The 19300-nt window shown below is 36.3% G+C and overlaps 1 protein-coding gene across 1 annotated transcript in view; it reads left to right on the plus strand.

Moving 5' to 3' along the window:
- The window catches only part of LOC127951843 (tumor necrosis factor receptor superfamily member 16-like), a 35873-nt gene extending 16841 nt beyond the window's left edge, over positions 1-19032 (plus strand). The window contains exons 4-6 of the mRNA XM_052549908.1: positions 7481-7703; positions 8676-8872; positions 15076-19032. Coding sequence (XP_052405868.1) covers positions 7481-7703; positions 8676-8872; positions 15076-15128 — 473 coding nt within the window. The 3' untranslated portion in view covers positions 15129-19032. The remainder of the gene's footprint in view (positions 1-7480; positions 7704-8675; positions 8873-15075) is intronic.
- Positions 19033-19300: the final 268 nt, after the last annotated feature.

Here is a 19300-nt window from a genome sequence, read left to right on the forward strand (position 1 = left end):
ACACAAACAGAGAAAAAAAGAGCTGAAATGTGACAGCTAGTGTTGTGTTCCCTAGCTAGTGTGTTTGCTAGTTTATTTTATTTTACTTAGTGTAATTGTATATTCAAATTTAATGATGTCACATTATTTGACATTTTTTTTTATTTTTTGTCTTTGTCTTTCGCAAACTTACATTTGGAAGAGTTTGTGGTCAGTAAGATTTAGTTTTTGAAAGAAATCACAAAATTTACTCTGCAAGGACACATTAAATTGATCAAAAGTGACAAGACCTTTATAATGGTATTAACTGCTATTTGACATCCTGAAAAAAATGTATCACGCTTTTCACAAACAACCGTTTTCCATACTAATAACACTAAAAAAGTTTTGTGACCACCAATATCTAAGGGGGCTTTTCCATAACAGAAAAAAAAGTTAATGGTAGTATGTATAATTTAAAAAAAATCAGAACTACATTTAAGTTTGTAAGCTACTTTTTATTATTAACTTGTGGTGTAGAAAACTAAGCTCCTTTTTCATTTGACTGTAATTCAACTACTTTATTATTAGCTTGTGTAATTGGAAGCTACAGTTTCACTGTCCTGAAGATAATATGATCATCCTTTGTGTGTACAGTTACAGCACAGAGCAGCCTTGTTCTGCCCTGTCACACACACACTCATAGAGGTCCTTGTGTATTTCTGTACACATGACCACCCTCCGCGAGCGCCACATTATCATCCTTAAAATGACCTTATACGAGACCTTTCCTGCTTCTCTCTATCCATCCCGCTCGCTGTCTGTGTATCTCTGACCCTTTCATGTCTATTTCTCTGGCGGGTCAGTCATTTCTGTGCCCTTTGATGAGGGTGGTGTATTAAAAACAAGCTCTTTCATGAGAATGACCACAGTAAGATTCAAAGGCACACATGCCTGAATGACCGGTTTCTCTCCACGCTGGTGGTCCATGATTCATTTCCTGCAGCACATACGGACTTAAGTGGCATGTGTCTGTGTGCGTGTGACAGAAAGAGAGAGATGTGCTGAGCTCTTTCCTTTGTTGGATCGATAAGGCCGCTGGAGTTTCTTACTCTCGGGTTTCAAACTGTGACCTCTATCGCAGCTTCTGCATCACACACACACACACACATACAGATACATATCAGAGTGTGTGAGTGGAGTGGAGAGACAGCAACATTTCTCCTCTCCTCCCGAAGAACTGTTCTGCTCCAACTCTACTCCGGGTTTCATTTCCCACTCCAAGCGTTAGTGTTTTGTCACATCGTCACTCACTTGCTCAGACTGATGGCTGCAGTGGCAAAGAAAACACTTTTCTTCTTTGATATGACTCATTATGCACCAGTGTTATTTTAGTATTATGTATATATGATTATATGGTTTTGTTTAAATGTTTTTTTTTTTCATGTACTTTTGTCATTTTATTATTATTAGTTTTTAAATATTTTTATAGGCCAGTGGCTTTTTTGCATTTCATTTGAGTATTTTTAGTTCTTTCAGTTAGTAGCCCATGCAAAATGTCTATTTTTCATTTCAAGTGTTTAATCAAATATTGATATATTATTTCAGCAATATTCTAAATGCTGAAATAATTGTACTTAATTGACTGCGTTTATTTAATGTGAGATTTCAAATCTCTTTAATATTAATATTATTTTTACGTTGGTTGCAAGATACAGAAGAATAAGTTCAAAAGTGGTCGCACATTACTGAAGAAGTGCATTATATTTTTCTCACATCATTGTTAATGTACAGAATGACTTCACCCTTGCCTGGAAGAGTGTTTAGTCATTTTTTCAGTAATATATTAGACTTGTTATGGACTGAATAAAGTCTATGCTTCATATAGACCGATGTAATAAAATAGATTGCTCTTTTTATTTGTGTTGTTTTTACAGCAAAACTATCAACGCCCTTATTTTTTATTCTTGAAGCAAACATTTTGCCTGTAAGGTGATTAGATTTGGAGATTAGATGTTGGACTGTTTCATCAAAGATGAGGACATGATGGCATGCTCTTCATCATTTTCTCTAAGAGTCATTGTATAAATTAACATTAGACATTTTGCTTCATTACTCTTAATCAGATAAGAGATTCAAGATTGTTCCAAAATATAGCCTAGCATACACTTTTGTAGTGCAGTCACAGTAGCCCACACATTTGGACCACATTTGGCCACAAACTTAACTCGTTTCTCTCAATTTTCATGGCCCCCAGAATATTTTGTTGCATGAATATCTGAACATGCAATACATTAAAATAAAGAACAGAACCTATTTTTTTTTTTTTTTTTTTGGTATAGTTAATAATCGATTTTTTTAAATCTATTTTTCATATTTCTGTCCCTTCTATTGCTATATGGTTATCAATCACTATGTCAATCATTGCAATTTTCGAAAGTGAATCCCATGTTTATATGTGTGTTACCTCTGGTTCTTATTGCAGCATGAAAATATATTTTAATTTATTAAAATTCTGAATGGATCAAATAGCATAGAAAGCACACAAAGAGCCCTCTCCCTTTATAACCACTCAAATCTGTCACTCATCTTAGTTCACAGCGATCTCACACAGTTCCATTATAATCAACCAAGCTCTCTACAGTACACAATGAATCTTTTATATTGTGTCTACACTTTGTTATAATGAAAGGAGTGTGCAAAACTCTACATTAAACAAAAACTCTGGCATTTTGAGATATAATGAGTGGATTCTAACTTAAATCCAACTAATTTTTTCCTGAAATCCACAGATATGTCTGTAATTGGCTACTCTGCTCAATGCTGCATAAACACTTTGTAAATAGAAACCTCTGATGATCTCCAGAGTACAAACACTGGAGCGTCTGCCAGATCTGTTTTGCCAATATGCTGTTATTACAGCTTCAGCTACTGGACCTCTTTGGTCATTTTTGGTTTGAAGGTGCTCCACACATGCTAGCATGATGAAACTTTTTAATTTTACTAGATGCCGCATCAACACATGCATACACACATATATAAACATTAACATTAACTTACAAACATTATTCTCGTCGCTTCATAATGTTACGGTTGAACCACTGATGGCAGATGGACTATTCTGACGATGCTTTTCATACTTTTCTGGACCTTGACAGTGTATTTTACTAAGCAGTCTATGGGACAGTCACAAGACTCCCGGTTTTCATCCAAAATATCTTAAATTGTGTTCCAAAGATGAACAAAGCTTTAACGGGTTTGAGACGACATGGGGTAAGTGATTGATGACAAAGTATCACTTTAACTCTCATGAATTATGTTGAGAAACCATAAGAAACAAGTGAATAAAGACTGAGAGGGAGAGAGAACTTGAATAATCAGAAATTTTAATTTCAAGAAATTCAGATAATTATTATTGGCCCATGTCTCCTTTTCTGGGAGAGCAGTGCATGGAGGGAGGGTTGTGTTTGCTTTTCTGTCTAGAATCTACATTTTTTGCTGCACAAAAACAGATTTTATGTCAACATGGAATGAGATCGTAGTAATTGTTATAGGGCGATCAGAATGCATACTCAGCATTGTTCTCATTAAATAAATCAAAAATGTAAACTATGAAAACATTTTTGTTAACTAAAATAAAAATAAAAACTAAATTACCTGAAGAAAATAAAAAAACATACTAAAATAAAATAGAGTCTCATAACTGGGACTAAAATAAAATACAAATCAATTTTACTTGGCATAATATAAAACTAGAGCTAACTATTGTAAAATGAAAACTAACAAACCTAAACTAAACTGAAAAGACAAACTTAAAATAAAATGTAAATCATGTAAAATGTAAATTAAATCTAAATAAAAAATCTACACAAACATGCATAGACAAACAAATAGCCTCAAATTTAAGAACTTCTCTATTTATATACATATTTTAAATAACAAATCCTTGTTTAAGACAGATTAATAAGTGTGTGCGCATACATGTGTTAATGCTTCCTGCTAGTGTAATTACTGCAGCTAATCAGAGCACTTAACGGCAAAGCTTCTGTTCATTTAGCCATCCATCCGTTCACACACACACACACACCCATCAGGCTCTTATCGTTCCCCCTCCTGTCTATCACACACTCCCACACACACACACACATAAGGAGAGAATAAGGATTGCTGTGTGTGTGACAGTCTTTCGAGAGTGTTTTCTGTTAGATAAAGAGAGCCATTATAACAAACTTGAAAAGGGTTGCCAGATAAGCATTAAAATCCCTTCCAAAAAACAGCACTGGGAGAGGAGGAGAATAAAGACTCCTCATTAAATAAGGCACCCAGCTGAGGGTTAACAAGCACTTCACACTTGGCACCTCGTCACAAAAGCACCCACTTAAGAAGAAAAATGTTTAAAATAAAAAGAGAAGGATTTGAAATTGTTAACCTTTGGCTTGGGTGAGTTTTATAGCCTCTGTCCAAAAAAGCAAATCCTCGTTTTCACTCAGGTTTCAAGCTCAGTCAGGCTGAAAACACATCCACATATCGCAATTTCACATACTCTGTTTTCAATCAGAGAGACAGAGAAAGAAATAGAGAGAGCACTTCAGAAATCGTTTAACTTTTAGTGCATACTCGTTCAGAAAACAAATGAATGTTTCCTTCAAGAAAGAGGGAGGAGACGGGCTGGGAGAGGTCTTGAGAAAACTGACAGCTACTGAGGGAGAGACAGCAAGTGAAAGAGACTGATAAAGAAAAGAAAGAGGGCTGCTGCACATGCCCACAAGTTCGAAAGGTGTGCAAAGATAAGACTGCAAATCAATCTAGAAAACAATGTTCTTTAATTAATTGTTAAACAGCTCATAACTAAGTCACTTTCATTATGACTTTAATATTCAAACATGACTCATATTTTACAGACACTTCATAGACTTTAAACAAAGCAAAAACAATAAGCTAGTAGCCGTGGAACAGAGTAGCTAGTTTCTAGCTTAGCCTAGGTTAGACGTCATACTGAATATAAAGGGATCATGGACTGCCTTTGTTTTTTGATTTTGTACTGTTCTCTGAGGTCCACTTATAAAGTCATCAAGATTTTTACATCAAAAAACATAATTTAGAAGCCCAATTCATGATTGGCTAATAGTTATGTATGATTGACAGCCAACATTATTCACAGATGGACGCTGCTGCGATTTAGGTTAAAGATGCACAAATACTCAGTACATATGAAATGATCTGTAATAACAGACAAAGCAAAAATTACCATGTAATAGAAGCAGTTACTCACACTTGTGTTGAGACATAACTGTCTGATCCAATTTAGTCAATAGAGCATCATCTTTTAGTTTGAATCTTTCTGAAAATTCTGAGTTGAATTGTGACTTGTTTGTAAATTAATCTGTGGTAGAATTAAGTGAACAAACACCCAAGCTTTTAGACATGGTCTGGAACTTCATTAAAAATTAAGTTCATCAAATAGGGTGTATCATATCGTTTCTGACTTGCCGCTCTTCTCATTTACCTTCTACATGTGTGAATCAGTGGGCGGGGCTAAACAGACAGTGATGTATAAGCGGAACGTTGATCTTCTGCGGAGGCGGTGCTTATCCACATTATTACATCATAAAGTGTCACTTTCCACAAGCTGTCATTTTGCCAACTGTCTATAGTATAAGCTATTTTTAGACTAACAACAAAGGTTTGAGTTCTGAAACTTACACAATGTTTTTATAATGACCTCTTATATGTCAAAAGATCAAGGCAATTGATTTCTCAGTTTATGACCCCTTTAATACAGATGAAATCTAGGCTGTGAGGGTTAGACTAGCAGTCTTTACAATGTATAAAGGTCCTAGATCCCCTTCTCTTTTAAATTTTTTTTTATAGAGTTTTGTGTACTGAAAGATTTTTGGAAAGATGTTTCTTCCCCGCCAAAGACGTTTTTACTTCTTTTCGTGTTTTCACTGTTATACACTAGTTGGTGCTATTACACATATTCTGAACGAGTACAAAACCTCCCGAACAAAAACACATGTGAACAGGATGGAGAAACACGCGATCATGCGATTATGTAAAAAGATGCATATGAAAAATAATGCAATCATCAGCAATTGACAGCATATAAATGAAAACTGCATAATGTTATGAAGTAAAAACATGATCCAGGAATTGGTATATGTCTGTGCAAGCTTTGGAGGTGTTGATGGAAGTGATTTACTGGATTTATGCTTTGATAATCATACAGATTATTATCCAGATGTAGTTTTTGATAAGTATGTGATTTTCTCCACTTTTTGCTCAAAATTATGAAACCTACCAATATCAAGTGTTGATAAAAAAGAATGCTTTAAGGAAGAACAAAACAGATTTGTATTTTTTATTTTAAAGTAGAGGCTCTGATCTTGGATTTTGGTGTATTGCATATTGAAATATTCATACAGGAAAATATACTGGAGGCCATCAAATTTGAGTGAAAATCATAAAAATCACTGGCGGTGGCTGGCAACAAAAAATGCTGGTGGGGAAAGATTTAATCAAGAGCGCTGGTTCTTAAATGGCACCTTCAACTTTATTTCCTCCTTTAGCTAAGCTTCTTGTAAATCAAACCAAAGCTCTTGCAAAAAGTGTACTCTGTTTCAGCACTGCTCAATCAGTCACGCATATGGCCGCTTTGGAAGAGCTCAAATGAGGAGGAGGATGTTTTAGACAGTCATGGCAACGTGAAGACCTCCTGTTGAGCCAGATCGAACCCTGTCACCACCAATTTTACAGCCATGAAATATATGAACCATAACAATCTCCACTCGATTCTGGGCTCTTTTCTTTAGAAAGAGCGAAGAGTTCAACAGCAAAAAAAAAAAAAAAAAAGGAAAGTTGTGTGTGTGTGTCTAAGTTCAGCGGTTGGGTTCTATAAGTAAAAGCCATTTATTTATTTCCTCCATAGAGATATTTATTTAGCTTTCGATTAAAAGGTACTGAATTTATGACTTAAAGTCAATAGCATTATATTGCACCATCATTAATTATACAGTACAAATACAGGTAATGTATTATTAATAGTTTTAAGTACTTCAATTTAAACCAAAAGTTTGTAATGTGATTAATCTCAGAGCTGGTTTGTTTGGGTTTTAATGATTATGGACAAAATGAATAGTGAAAATACTTCCGACACAAAGGCCTCTGAAAAAGTGGACGGCCACTGTTGTGCTCTATTGGGAGCTGGAAGGAGTTTATAGGGGGGTTGCCTTTGTATAAATTATGCATCAAATCAATAGAGAGAGGAAGAAAGATAAAAAGACAAATAGTGCCTTTAGTGGGTGAAAAGGGCTATATGTCATATAACACCATCCAGACAGCCATTGGTCAATTTCACACCTTCTACTACCGGTCTCATTAGGTTCAGTTCAGTATGCCATTTACATTTTAGTTTACATAAATAGTTGAATTCTGTCTGGATGTAACAGCAGATTGCAGAAGTTTCCAGCATCAGTTTGCATCTATGTCCAGTCATTCAGATTGTCCTTCTTTCTTTTTCTAGATCCGTTGAGTCCTACCTATCCTGCTTCCACTAGTGATTCCAGTTTGTTCGTCACTGATCCGAACCGTTTGTGGAGCCCCAACCCTGGAGGGGACGCCACCACACCCAAACCCAGCTCCCCTCATTTCATTGGCAAAGGGCTAAACGAGAACCTGATTCCCATTTACTGCCCCATCCTTGCAGCGGTCGTAGTCGGCCTCCTGGCTTACATAATCTTCAAGAGGTGAGCAATAGAGAGGAAAAAAAAAAAAACAACTTAAAGATGTAAGAACAGAATGAAATGATTGAGGACACTGATAGGTGGTGAATAATTCAGGCCTGGTCTTAATATGTACTTATCCTTGATTTTTAGATTGACCCTCATGCTGTGTTCCAGTCATTTTGACCTGGAGAGGATATTCTTTTTCCTGAAAATGCTAGTTAATGTTATCACGTTGTGCTGAACAACTGCACTGCAACTGCAAACTGGATAATTTTCCTAGTTTTTTGGGGGGGATTTTCCCCCACCATGTTACACTTCTGGTGTTCCCGGTCAAAAATAACCATTGCTTAAAATCTGTCATTTTGCTATATTATCACTGAATCTTGGATTCAATCCTTTTGTTCAATCCTTTTTCATTTAAATTTTAATTTTAATTAAAAACTTGAGGTGTATAAGCTCAGTTCAGTGTTGCAAAAAGAAATACAAAACCTATAGTAATTGAAAGAAAACATGCTGACAAAAAGATTAAATGCAAGATTTGGTGATAATATAGCATAATGAGAAATGTACAACCAATTTTTACAAGGCCCTTGAAGCCTTTATGTATAATGCATTATAAAAGTAGTTTTAATGCATCAATTATGCCTTGTAATGCACAATATAATGCATCTCATGAATAATTGTAACCACAGTTAATACAGTATAACACTTATACTATGCATTTTAAATTCATAAAATTCATTCAAGATAGAAATGAAATTATTTAAAAAAATCAAAATAAATTACATTGAGAAAAATAGTAATAAAGACATAGACATATTAGCTAAAGAGGTGGTGGTATAAGACATATGGTAATAAAGACATATTTAGGTATATTAAAAAAACACCACTGTGCAAGCATGTGTGTTTGTTGTTGAAAATGAAAGCTGCTGATGCTTTCCTCTCATTCATTACTTTCATTTGTACTTTACTTGTGCATATGTTACCTTCCAGGTGGAACAGCTGCAAGCAGAATAAACAGGCAGCTAATAATCGCGCAGCCACAGCCAACCAGATGCCATCTCCAGAGGGAGAGAAGCTGCACAGTGACAGCGGCATCTCAGTGGACAGCCAGAGTCTGCAGGAGCAGCAAGCGCAGACGCAGACGCAGGCGCAGGCCCACACACAGCTGCACGCAGCAGAGCAGATCGGTAAGATCACGAGCTAAAGACAGGGCTAAAGAGGATTATTGGCATTTCTGCACCAGTCTAAATAACAGACAGTTATAGTTTCAAGCACGCTGTCCTCTAACGGAAGCTTCTGATTGAGCCAGTGTCACTTTATACTGTGCATTTTACAAATACTGCTCCCATACTTCTCACTTCTGTTGTGTGTATCTTTATTATCTCTTTCCCTGTCCCATCTCTCAGATCTTTTTTACATTCCACTATCTTATACACTTGACTTTTCCATGAAAGGCTGGGTGTGGATGACACAGTTGACACGTTTATCATTCAGATCTTAAAAGGAAAAGGAAGTCTAGAACCGCATAGATATAAATGCACAAACCCTGAAAATAAACCCAAGAAGTACTTTCATACATTCCAGGGAAATCTCTAAATCACTTGTGAGTTATTCAAATATTCAATAATATTTAAAGACCATGAGACGGCGGCAGTTATAGTTCCCTAGTTCCTTCACACAGGACTGACGCCATGGGGACGAGACAGGGAGGAATTACAGCTCAACAATAAAGTGGCCATGTTGATTCAACCTGGGGGGGGGGGGAAGGATGCCAAACATCTTCACTGGGGACAAATGGTCTCGGTTGGGAGAGCATTAAATGTATGCATATCACTTGATGAAATTGATTTGGCACAAAAAAATGTATTTAAAGGTGCTGTGTAACTTTTTTGCCACTAGTGGATTCAAAAGGAACAGCAGAAAAGAAAGAGAAAAAAAATTGCAAAATGGATTTCCCAAACACTTTATTCGTCTTGCCTAGGAAAAGAAGAAAGAAAGACAAAGAAAATCCAGCAATGCAAGAGCATACAATATCTAAAGCAATGTGCTGTATGGTGTCTTTCTGAGTCAACAGCCTTAGAAAATACCTTTAAAACAAAATAATTAAAGGATTAGTTCACTTCCAGAATAAAAAAATCTGTGACAGTTTACACGTCATCCAGGATGTTCATGTCTTTCTTTATTCAGTCGAAAGAAAGGTAAGGTTTCTGAGGAAAATGTTTCTCCATATAGTGGACTTCAACGGAGTTCAGTGGGTTGAAGCTCCTATTTGCAGTTTCAATGCAGATTCAAAGGCAACTACACTGTCCCATCCCCCAAATAAGGGACTTACCTTGTGAAACAATCATTCGTTTTTTGGAAAAAATAACAATAAAATTAATGATAATAATTCATTATTAATAATAATAATTTATATACTTTTTAGCAGGGGTGCTGCTATGCTTTCTGGGCCCCCTGAACAGCATATTGACCTGGTTTTTAACTCCGAATGCTCATCTTACACTAGCTCGACTTCACGCATTGTGTAATCTCGTTGGAATGGTCATGTGTGGTTAGTTCTTTGTCTGTGTACTTCGGTTCAAAATAGTAGGTCAGGGCGAAAAACTAGATCTTTCTAGTGCAAGATGAGCATTTGTGATTAAAAAGTATATAAGTTTTTATTTTTATTTTAAAAACACAGATCGTTTAACTAGATAAGACCCTTATTCCTCAGCTGGGATCCTGTAGAGCCCTTTGAAGCTGCACTGAAACTACAGTTTGGACCTTCAGCCCGTTGATCCCCATTGAAGTCCACTATATGGAGAAAAATCCTGGAATCTTTCCTCAAAAATATATTTTTCGACTGAAGAAAGAAAGTCAGGAACATCTTGGATGACATTGAGGTGAATTAATTATTAGGACATTTTTACTCTGGAAGTGAACTAAGCCTTTAACCGGTGCTTTTGAGGAATAACTAATCACTGTTTTTTCTTTGTGACTAAGGCCTGCAAATATCACAGAACAGAGAAATGAAAGATCATGATATTGGCATCAGTATAGTCTGTTTACAATGAGAGGTTAGTACATAAAACAGTTTATTAAATATTAAAATGTCAAATATCAAATGTTCCACATAACTGTGTGTGTGTATGTGCGTGTGTGTGAGAGAAAGAGATAGAGAGAGAGGGAAAAAGAGAGAAAGTACTGGCCAGAGTGAATCGCTACAGATAAAATCACCTTCTTAATGAATAAATAAATAGAAGCATTTTCATTTGCATTTATTGAAAATGGTTCTTTGAGCCAAGGGTGTTAAGTTAACCTGTCATACATACATCAGTCTGCTTTGAAAAAGAAAGAAAGAAAGAAAGAAAGAGAGAAAGAAAGAAAGAATCAGCACAGGCATTTATGAAAGAGATGATCAGACTATTGAGTTAAGACCCAATTCTTGGATTTTGGAGATGAGACTTACCACATTCTTGAGAGGGTGCAGCAGTGCATCATGGGAGCTGGGTGGTGAATAGTGATGGGTTTGGGGGGAGGAGATGCAACCTTTGCAAAGAAAGAGGAAAACAAAAACAAGAGTGTCAGGAATGTGAAGCAGACCCTTGAAACAACAGCAACATAGAGGCCCAGGATACAACAAAACACATACAGGTCACATGTGCACTGAGATAATCATAAGATTGTTTGCGTTGTGACATCACATTTAAGCATGTCCTCCCAAAGTCCCAAAGTTCTCATTACCATTCTACTTTTAAGATGTTTTTTTATTATTATTATTTATTACTGTATAATAAAGTAATTATTTACTAGAATATAATGGTAAATGAAAAAAAATATATAATATATATATATAAAATATATTATATATTATATATATCCAAGTACATTTAATTTTTTTCATATAATGAAAGTCAGTGGTAACCAAAACTGAATGGAATGAAAATTAATTTAACTATTGCCCTTTAGTTTATTTCTATGTAATTTATCTTCTCATCAACATTTGTTTGCTCCCTTTCTCTTCTCTGTCTGTCCTTCAGGATCACAGTGGCAGATTCTGTCAGTCTAAACTCACATATTCACACATGCATTCACACACATATAATGTACCAATGTCACCCAGAACGATTGTGATTTTTCCTTAAGGTTTTTCTGCCAATCCCTCATTTATTTCTGGTGTAAACACACAGGCACCAGTTGTAAACAAATTAGTGGCAAGGGTCTATATCTTTAGTCCACAGTGCCCAGAGTGTTTTGCACTCATAGCATCTGTCTCCTAATACAGTACATATAAACATTTATTTTCATTTTAAATGATGTTTAGAAGTATTTTTAATTGATGTATCAGTGCCTTTATTTCTATACTATTAACTATGGGGTTTAAAATGTGCAAATTTAAAAGCTTTCCGAAGTTTTAAGAAACCACTGCCTCTTTAGCTGATAACATCAATGTCAGTTTCATCTTGCACCGCCAGACTTTTGTCTAATGGCATCAAGCGCCCGTTGCAAGTTATTTTGCCCAAGAACCATCTAAAGGTCTGCCAAGTAAAATGAATGACAAGTAAAAAAACATACATTTAAGCTTTTACAAGCCTTACTAAAAGGTTTGTCTAAAATAGTCAAACCTGCCGGAAATGAAATAGAATCCGATTGAAGCTGCTGATTTTTAGATAGCACTTTCTAGTTTTGTGTGCAAAACACTGTAGATGGTCAGTGAACATCTGTTTAAGGCTGGAGAAATATGCACTGGCCAGACAGTGTGACAGTAAGACTGGCTCATTAGGAGCTGTTGTATGACAAATCGCAGGATGACTTTAGACCTACTGGTGCGTCAGTGCCGGCATTTTTTTTTGATCTACCAACAAGCTGCCAATATGCATCAGCTACAAATGTTTGCTGCTGCTTCTACGGAATCATTAAAACAGACGACCCACATGGTGTGCCCAGAAATGTGTGCAGATGTATTTTTTTAGCTAATAGGGCAAACTTGTTAAAGCACCCAAGAGGCCAGCAGTCAGCAGAATCAGCAGTTCCTGTCTGTACATATCTCTTCATTTTACTCTTAGTTATAGAGTCTCTGGTCTTTGTTGTCTGTTGCCGTCTATTAGAAGTGACAAATGACTTGATTAACTGGTGTAAATGTGCTGTGTTATTAGTTCAGAAGGAGGTACCAACAGACCGTAAGCAGTTAGTGCTGGTATACCAGTATTTCTTTCTCCCTTCCTCTCTGTCACTCTCTAGCAGCTCTTACTTTTCGAAGCTTTCACTATACTCTAGGGAATGAACGAATGGATGAGTGGATATCAGAGGAGTTGGATGAAGGTGAAAGGGTATTTAATTTTTTAAAGGAATTCAGTCCTCTTCGATTCAGGCATGGATCCACACTTTGCTCAACATGAAGATCAGTCACGCCATCTGCCAAGGTCTGAGCGACTAATCGGGAGAGTCGGGACAATTCCCGTCGGGCTGTGCCTCATTTGAGCTGGGCGAAGGCTGGCAATACAGCATGAACCATAGCAAATTTCAAGCACCTTTTTTGATATCACTCTATGCTTTTCTTCCTTTCTATATATACACATTTCAGATTCATTCTCATCCATCTGAATGCCCCATTTTCCCTTCTGTCAGTGCAGGTTTAACACTGACATTTGGAGCTTTTTTCTTCATGTAATTCCAAACCTGTATGACTTACTTTCTTCTTTGAAACAATAAAGATTTTTCAAATAAATAGAAGATACAAAAGAAAGTCAGTCACATAGGTTTGGAAGAACACGAAGGTGGACTATCCTTTTAAAGGTACATGTGCCTCACCTCTCTTTTTACATCTATTTATATTTGATACAGTTCAAGACTTTTCTGTGTATGGGAGTTTTTATTTTAAATTTAATTTGGCTTATTAAAAAAATGAGTCAAAATCTGAAACAGTCCATTGCCTTTTGTATATGTGCATATATTTGCATATAGTGTGCATAATATTGCTGAACTATATTTAACTGTGAAAGAAGCCACATTGAAAAAGTATGTTTGCTATTTACCCTACGCACATTTTCTCACACTTTCCCAGTGCTCTCGGAGTTGCTCTTGAGCGTAATGCTTGGACAGAACTACCCTCGGTAGGCCGAGAGAATGAGATTTCAAAATACCGCATCCCCCACTGAGGACACTGAAAATAGGACGCCCCTCATGGGACAAAAGACTGTAGCATTTCCGGATTTGATAGAAAGTGTGAATAGAATATCATAAACAATCTCCAGTTTGATAGACATGCTTTTGGGTTAAGTTGTATTTTACCCCCCTGAAATCTACATTTGTTTTTACTGAGCACTACAGTAATTCTTTTTGTCTTTTTATACTGCTTGTTTATAGTTTATATGGAATTAATCCTAGATTTTCTATTGAGTGGTCTTGGCATGTCTTACCTCTGTAAAAAATACAAATAAATTTAATTTTAAACAGTAGACATTTGTTTCTCCAGTGGGTGGGTATGACTACATTTGTCTCCATAGACTGCTATGATATCATTTACAAGACGGGAAAAAGTATTTTTCTGTATTACACAAATGGCACAGCTCTGTATTGCTCCAGACACAAAACGGTACCTCAGAACTAAAAGCCTACTTGCAGCATTCCGGAACTGTTTCCATGGCATCCCACAATTGACAACAGATTGAAGGGTTAGTGGGAAAATGAGGCATTTGTGTCTCAGGCTGAATGCAGTAGTGATTGCAGTTAAATGGTTAGGGCAGACAGAGAGGAACGGGATGCTCAAAGCTCCAGGGGGACTGCTCGCTGCTCGCCTCAAATCGGCTAAAAATGGAACCTGCATGTTATTTAGTGAGAAAAAGTTTTCAGTTTTTTATTTTGACATGACATGAGGCAGTGCATTATGTTTCTCTGTAAATGATTATTTAGTACACACCAATAATAACTCTTCTAATCATTTTTCTATATTCATAACTGAAGTTGTGTGATCCATGACTAGTCGACACATAGAAAAAGTGTCAAACATTGTTAGAATAAACTGGAAGTCCCCATACTAAAATATTTTGTAATATTCAATGTTCACTTTTATATATATATGACCTAATATTTTGGATAGTTGTTTGTGTGTGTGTGTGTGTGTGTGTGTGTGTGTAATTAAAAAAAAAATATTGGTGTGCACTATTAATCCTGTATAGAGACATTTTATGCAGTCAATTAAGTAATTTGATACAAATCAGCACTATTTAACTATAATTTAGTTTCAGGAACAAGTGTTTCAAATGACTCCTTTGAATGAACCCCAGGATGCACTAAAATGAATGGTCAAAGACAGAGAAGAAAATGGTTTAAATTAGTAAATAATAAATTATTATAGTCACTGACATCTAACCATGAACCACTAATGTTTTCTTTCTCTTCATTTCTCTAGTGGTGAGAGTGGATGGAGGGGCTCAGCCTGACTCCCCCCCACCTCAGGCCTAACCAGTGAGGAAGAGGACGCTATGTTATCAATATAACAATGAAGAGGGGATGAGAGGTTGGAGTGAAGGAAACAAGGAAGCAGAAAGAGGAGAATGGAGGAGCCATGATGGCCATACAGCAAGGAACGCAGAGACAAAGACCTTTTAAAAATATTTTTAAACCCAGCAAGGACTATTCATTGATGAGCCGCTTCAACAGCAACAACGGATCCACATCAGCGATCAGACTCACTGGCTTAAAATAGCTACTTCTGAATAAACGTAAGCCTTTTACCCTGGAGAAAGTTCACCATAAAAAACCACCACAAACTCTGATGAATGTTTAACATATGCTGGGATTCTCAGATGTATTAATGCGCCCTTGTGACACAAACTGTGGATGTCCCGGGCTTCATGAGAGGAAGCGAAGAGACGTTAACACAAGCTTCACGGATATCGCGCAACTTAGCAGCCGCACCATGGTTCCTCCACCTGGAGCCTTCTTCCTGATCTAATAAGGATTTCGTTTTTGCCTTATCTTTGAAGTTTTAATTGATTTTGTCTAGAACACCAAGGCCCTTTATTAAATCAGAATCATACACATTTTCAGGGGTGTGTTAAAACTTTGGAGGGGTTGTATGCAGTTAGCGCAGAACTACCAGTCGCCATCTCGTTTCAAAGCAGCTGATCGCAGGTCAGCGTTTATGGGCAACAACTCACGACTGTGACATTTGCTGACCTTTAATAATGTAATGACTCAGATCTATACTCAGCTCGCCTTCCTTTTTCTCTCTTTCACAACCTTTTCTCTATAAAACACACACATAGCGTATCATGTTCCCTGCCTTCCTCTTGTTACTGCAGTTTAGGTTTCATTGCCTAGATCTTCTCGCCTTACCTCTTCAGAAATCTGAGTCACAGTGCAAAGAGAAACCAGAACTAAAAATCTACGCACCTATTTTCATGCCATCATGCACTCCTAGAAGTAGTCTCCGTGTTCATGTCCTCCCATCAATTCAGGTTTGATAGGGATTTGGTTTGGATTTAGATTAGCGGCACGTGTTCGTTAATGATTCCTGTAATGATTCTTTTAGTACTTTTGAGGAAACCTTATCGACCACATTAATAATTTGTCTTAACTATTTACTAAACAAAAACTATAATATTTTGCTAATATAAAGTTTCTTCAAGTTGAAAACTTAAAACTCCAAATGTGTATCTTTAACTACATATTGCCATATGAATAACCAGTAACTACATGGACTACATGAAAAAAAAAAAAAAAAAAACGATATATTTTTTTCTTAGACTCTACAATCAATGATTCTTACTGTAGCTCTTGATGAGTCATCTGTCTAGGTTTTCTCCATCTTTTGTTGCCACATTTGCTCTTTCTTTCTCACTCTTTGTCTTGGTTACATGATTCATGCTGATGCAGATTCAGATGCTATAATGTGGTTTGAATTACTCAACCATCTCAGCAGTCATGAGCTGGAAGCTGAGAGAAAGAGAGCTGGTCTAAGGATGCATCACTGACCTGGACTAAGGGGCAATAAAAAGGACCTTAACATCATTATAGAAGCTTTAGATTAAATCAGAACGGTCTAACCGAACAAACAAATTAACATACAACAAAAACAGAACAACTAAAAATAGTCTTTGCTTCCTGTTTTCTATCTATCCAATGGATATTGAACTCGTAAATAGACTTAAGGGACCTAACACAGATACTCCATAGCGCATCCACACACACACACACACACACACACACACACACAAACACACACACATAGTATCTAATGGACTGTCTTTCATTGCATTTCTAATGCGCGCACTGTCAGGCTCTGGAATAAACATGAGAGGCATTAGTGAGACATTCCTGTCAGGCAGGTCGTAATTACCCCAAAGCTTTCCGTTTTTCTTCCCCGCAGTCAGTTCACTCTCTCGGGGATCCGCACTGCTCGGATTCCCTTCCCTGGAGCTCTGCCTCTCCATTCAGGGACTCACCGTCCAACTTTTCTACTCTCAGCTCCGCTAATATTCCTACACTCTTAAAAATAGAGTCCAAAATATGTTGTGTGTGGAACTTGTGCAATGAAAAGCTTCCATGAATGGCTTCTTAATGGAGCAATTAAACAACTTTTATTTTAAAGAGTGTACATCAGTGAGTAATCTATAGGAAATCACATTTTGATACAACAACACCATGCAAAATCCATTTTAAGCAGGTAGATTGCCAGTCTTTAGCTGGTTGCCCTGCCAGCTTTGTTAAAGCCAACTTGACCACCTTTAGCTGGTATGACCAGGTGGTAGCTGTTTCTTAGTGGTTTTCTGACTACCATGTGAAAAAAAAGCTACCAGCTTTAGCTGGATTTTCCAGCAGGTTCATTATTCCTGTACTCAATGCAAATTACTGACTGGTTTAAACTATTAGACTCTAATTCAGTTCCCACTTGAAGTCATGCATTACCTTAAAGTTTGATATATGAGTTGGTGGAACATCGCTGCCTCCTGCTTTTTTGGCAGGCAGGTTGTCGGCTCCATCAGCTTTTATATGGCTTTAGTAGCATGCATCTCCCCTGGAGCTGCGTTTTCCATTAAATCAGGCAGCGAAGCATATCATTGGCTTCTGGGGTTGCTCGCATGCTAGTGTTTAATGCACATCATGGGTTGAACGTTCACTCGTGGGGCATTTTCGCTGATGTTTGTCCTGATATTAGCCTACTTGAGAGAACCTGATGAGATCAAGATAAGATCTCACGGTCTGTCTGCGGGAATGCACTGAGAACAAACTGGCTTGTGCTTATCCCATGCTTTGATTCTTAACACAGAGCAGAGAAGTTGGCAGACATAGAGACCTAGAGAGAGTTGTGATGACAATACAATCAAATTCGGAGTGATTGATGCTTCTCAGGGGGTGGTGATGTGAGTATACTATATCGAAAATATGGCTATATTTTCATAGAATGTTAAATTGATTGTTTGGCGTAATGTGTTCTGAGAATAGAAGGTGTGAGGGAGAGCCTTTTACCATGTGTTTCAGATATAAACCAGACGACATGTGCTTGGCATCTACAAGATGTCAATGCATCAATCAATCAGAAAGCATCTAAAATAACTGAAGTTAACAGGTGGATGGAGTCTTGAATCAGTTCCCTGGAATGTGCCAAAGTTGCCATACATAAAACACCTCCACATTAAAATGTCCACTTAAATGGTCATAAATCCATTTGTCAGCCAGAAAGTGTATCGGATGAAAACAAAACTTCTTTACAACATATTCACATACTAAAAAACTCCATCCTTGTCCCTCCATCTTTATTAATTTCTACTTGAGTAATTCTTTATTTTTTTATAAACAGAATTTTTTTTGTTTTTGTTTTCAAATAGATTTATTCTTTGAGAGCAGTATTTTATAGAGACAGTTTACTTTCGTAGCACTTCAAAAAGATTGAATTTGAACACTCAAAGAGTGTCCATCACCAGAAAGTGCCTGTGGATTTTGTCAGGTGTCTTTGAGCAGTGTTCAACAAGTCTGATTTCATGTTAAATGTTTTTGTTATCTATTTTTATTCTGTGTGTTATAAGTGTATGTGATAGTTTTTTGCCTTCGTTTTTTATCTTGTTAATCTTTAGTTATAAGTAAATGTTGATTTCAAAATAGTATGTCATTATCCAGGTTAAATACATCCAGGTGAATGTTATCTATTATTTTGTTTCTGAGAAATGCCTACACTGCAAAAAAAAAAAACAAAAAAAAAAAACAAACAAAAAAAAAAACAAATCCTTCTTATTTAGAATTTTTGTGTTGTTTGAAGGCAAAATATCTAAACATCCTTGCTTGAGAATTTATGTTGAATTAAGTTTCTTACATCATTTGCATATATATGCTTAAAACGAGAATATATATATATATATATATATATATATATATATATATATATATATATATATATATATATATATATATATATATATATATATTCAAGTTTTAAGCATAAACAACACAATTATGTTAGATTTATGCTTAAACAGTTTACTAATTGGGTAAATTGTAAGTAGGTAAAATGTAAGTAAATAAATATATTGTCTGAAAGTGATTTTATTTTGCTTTATGAATGTTTAGAAACTTTCTTGGAAAAGAAGACAAAGAACTGATTAGGAATTAAGACTTTTTTTTTTTTTTTGCAGTGT

Source organism: Carassius gibelio, chromosome B3 (assembly GCF_023724105.1).
Source record: "Carassius gibelio isolate Cgi1373 ecotype wild population from Czech Republic chromosome B3, carGib1.2-hapl.c, whole genome shotgun sequence".
Classification (NCBI taxonomy): domain Eukaryota; kingdom Metazoa; phylum Chordata; class Actinopteri; order Cypriniformes; family Cyprinidae; genus Carassius; species Carassius gibelio.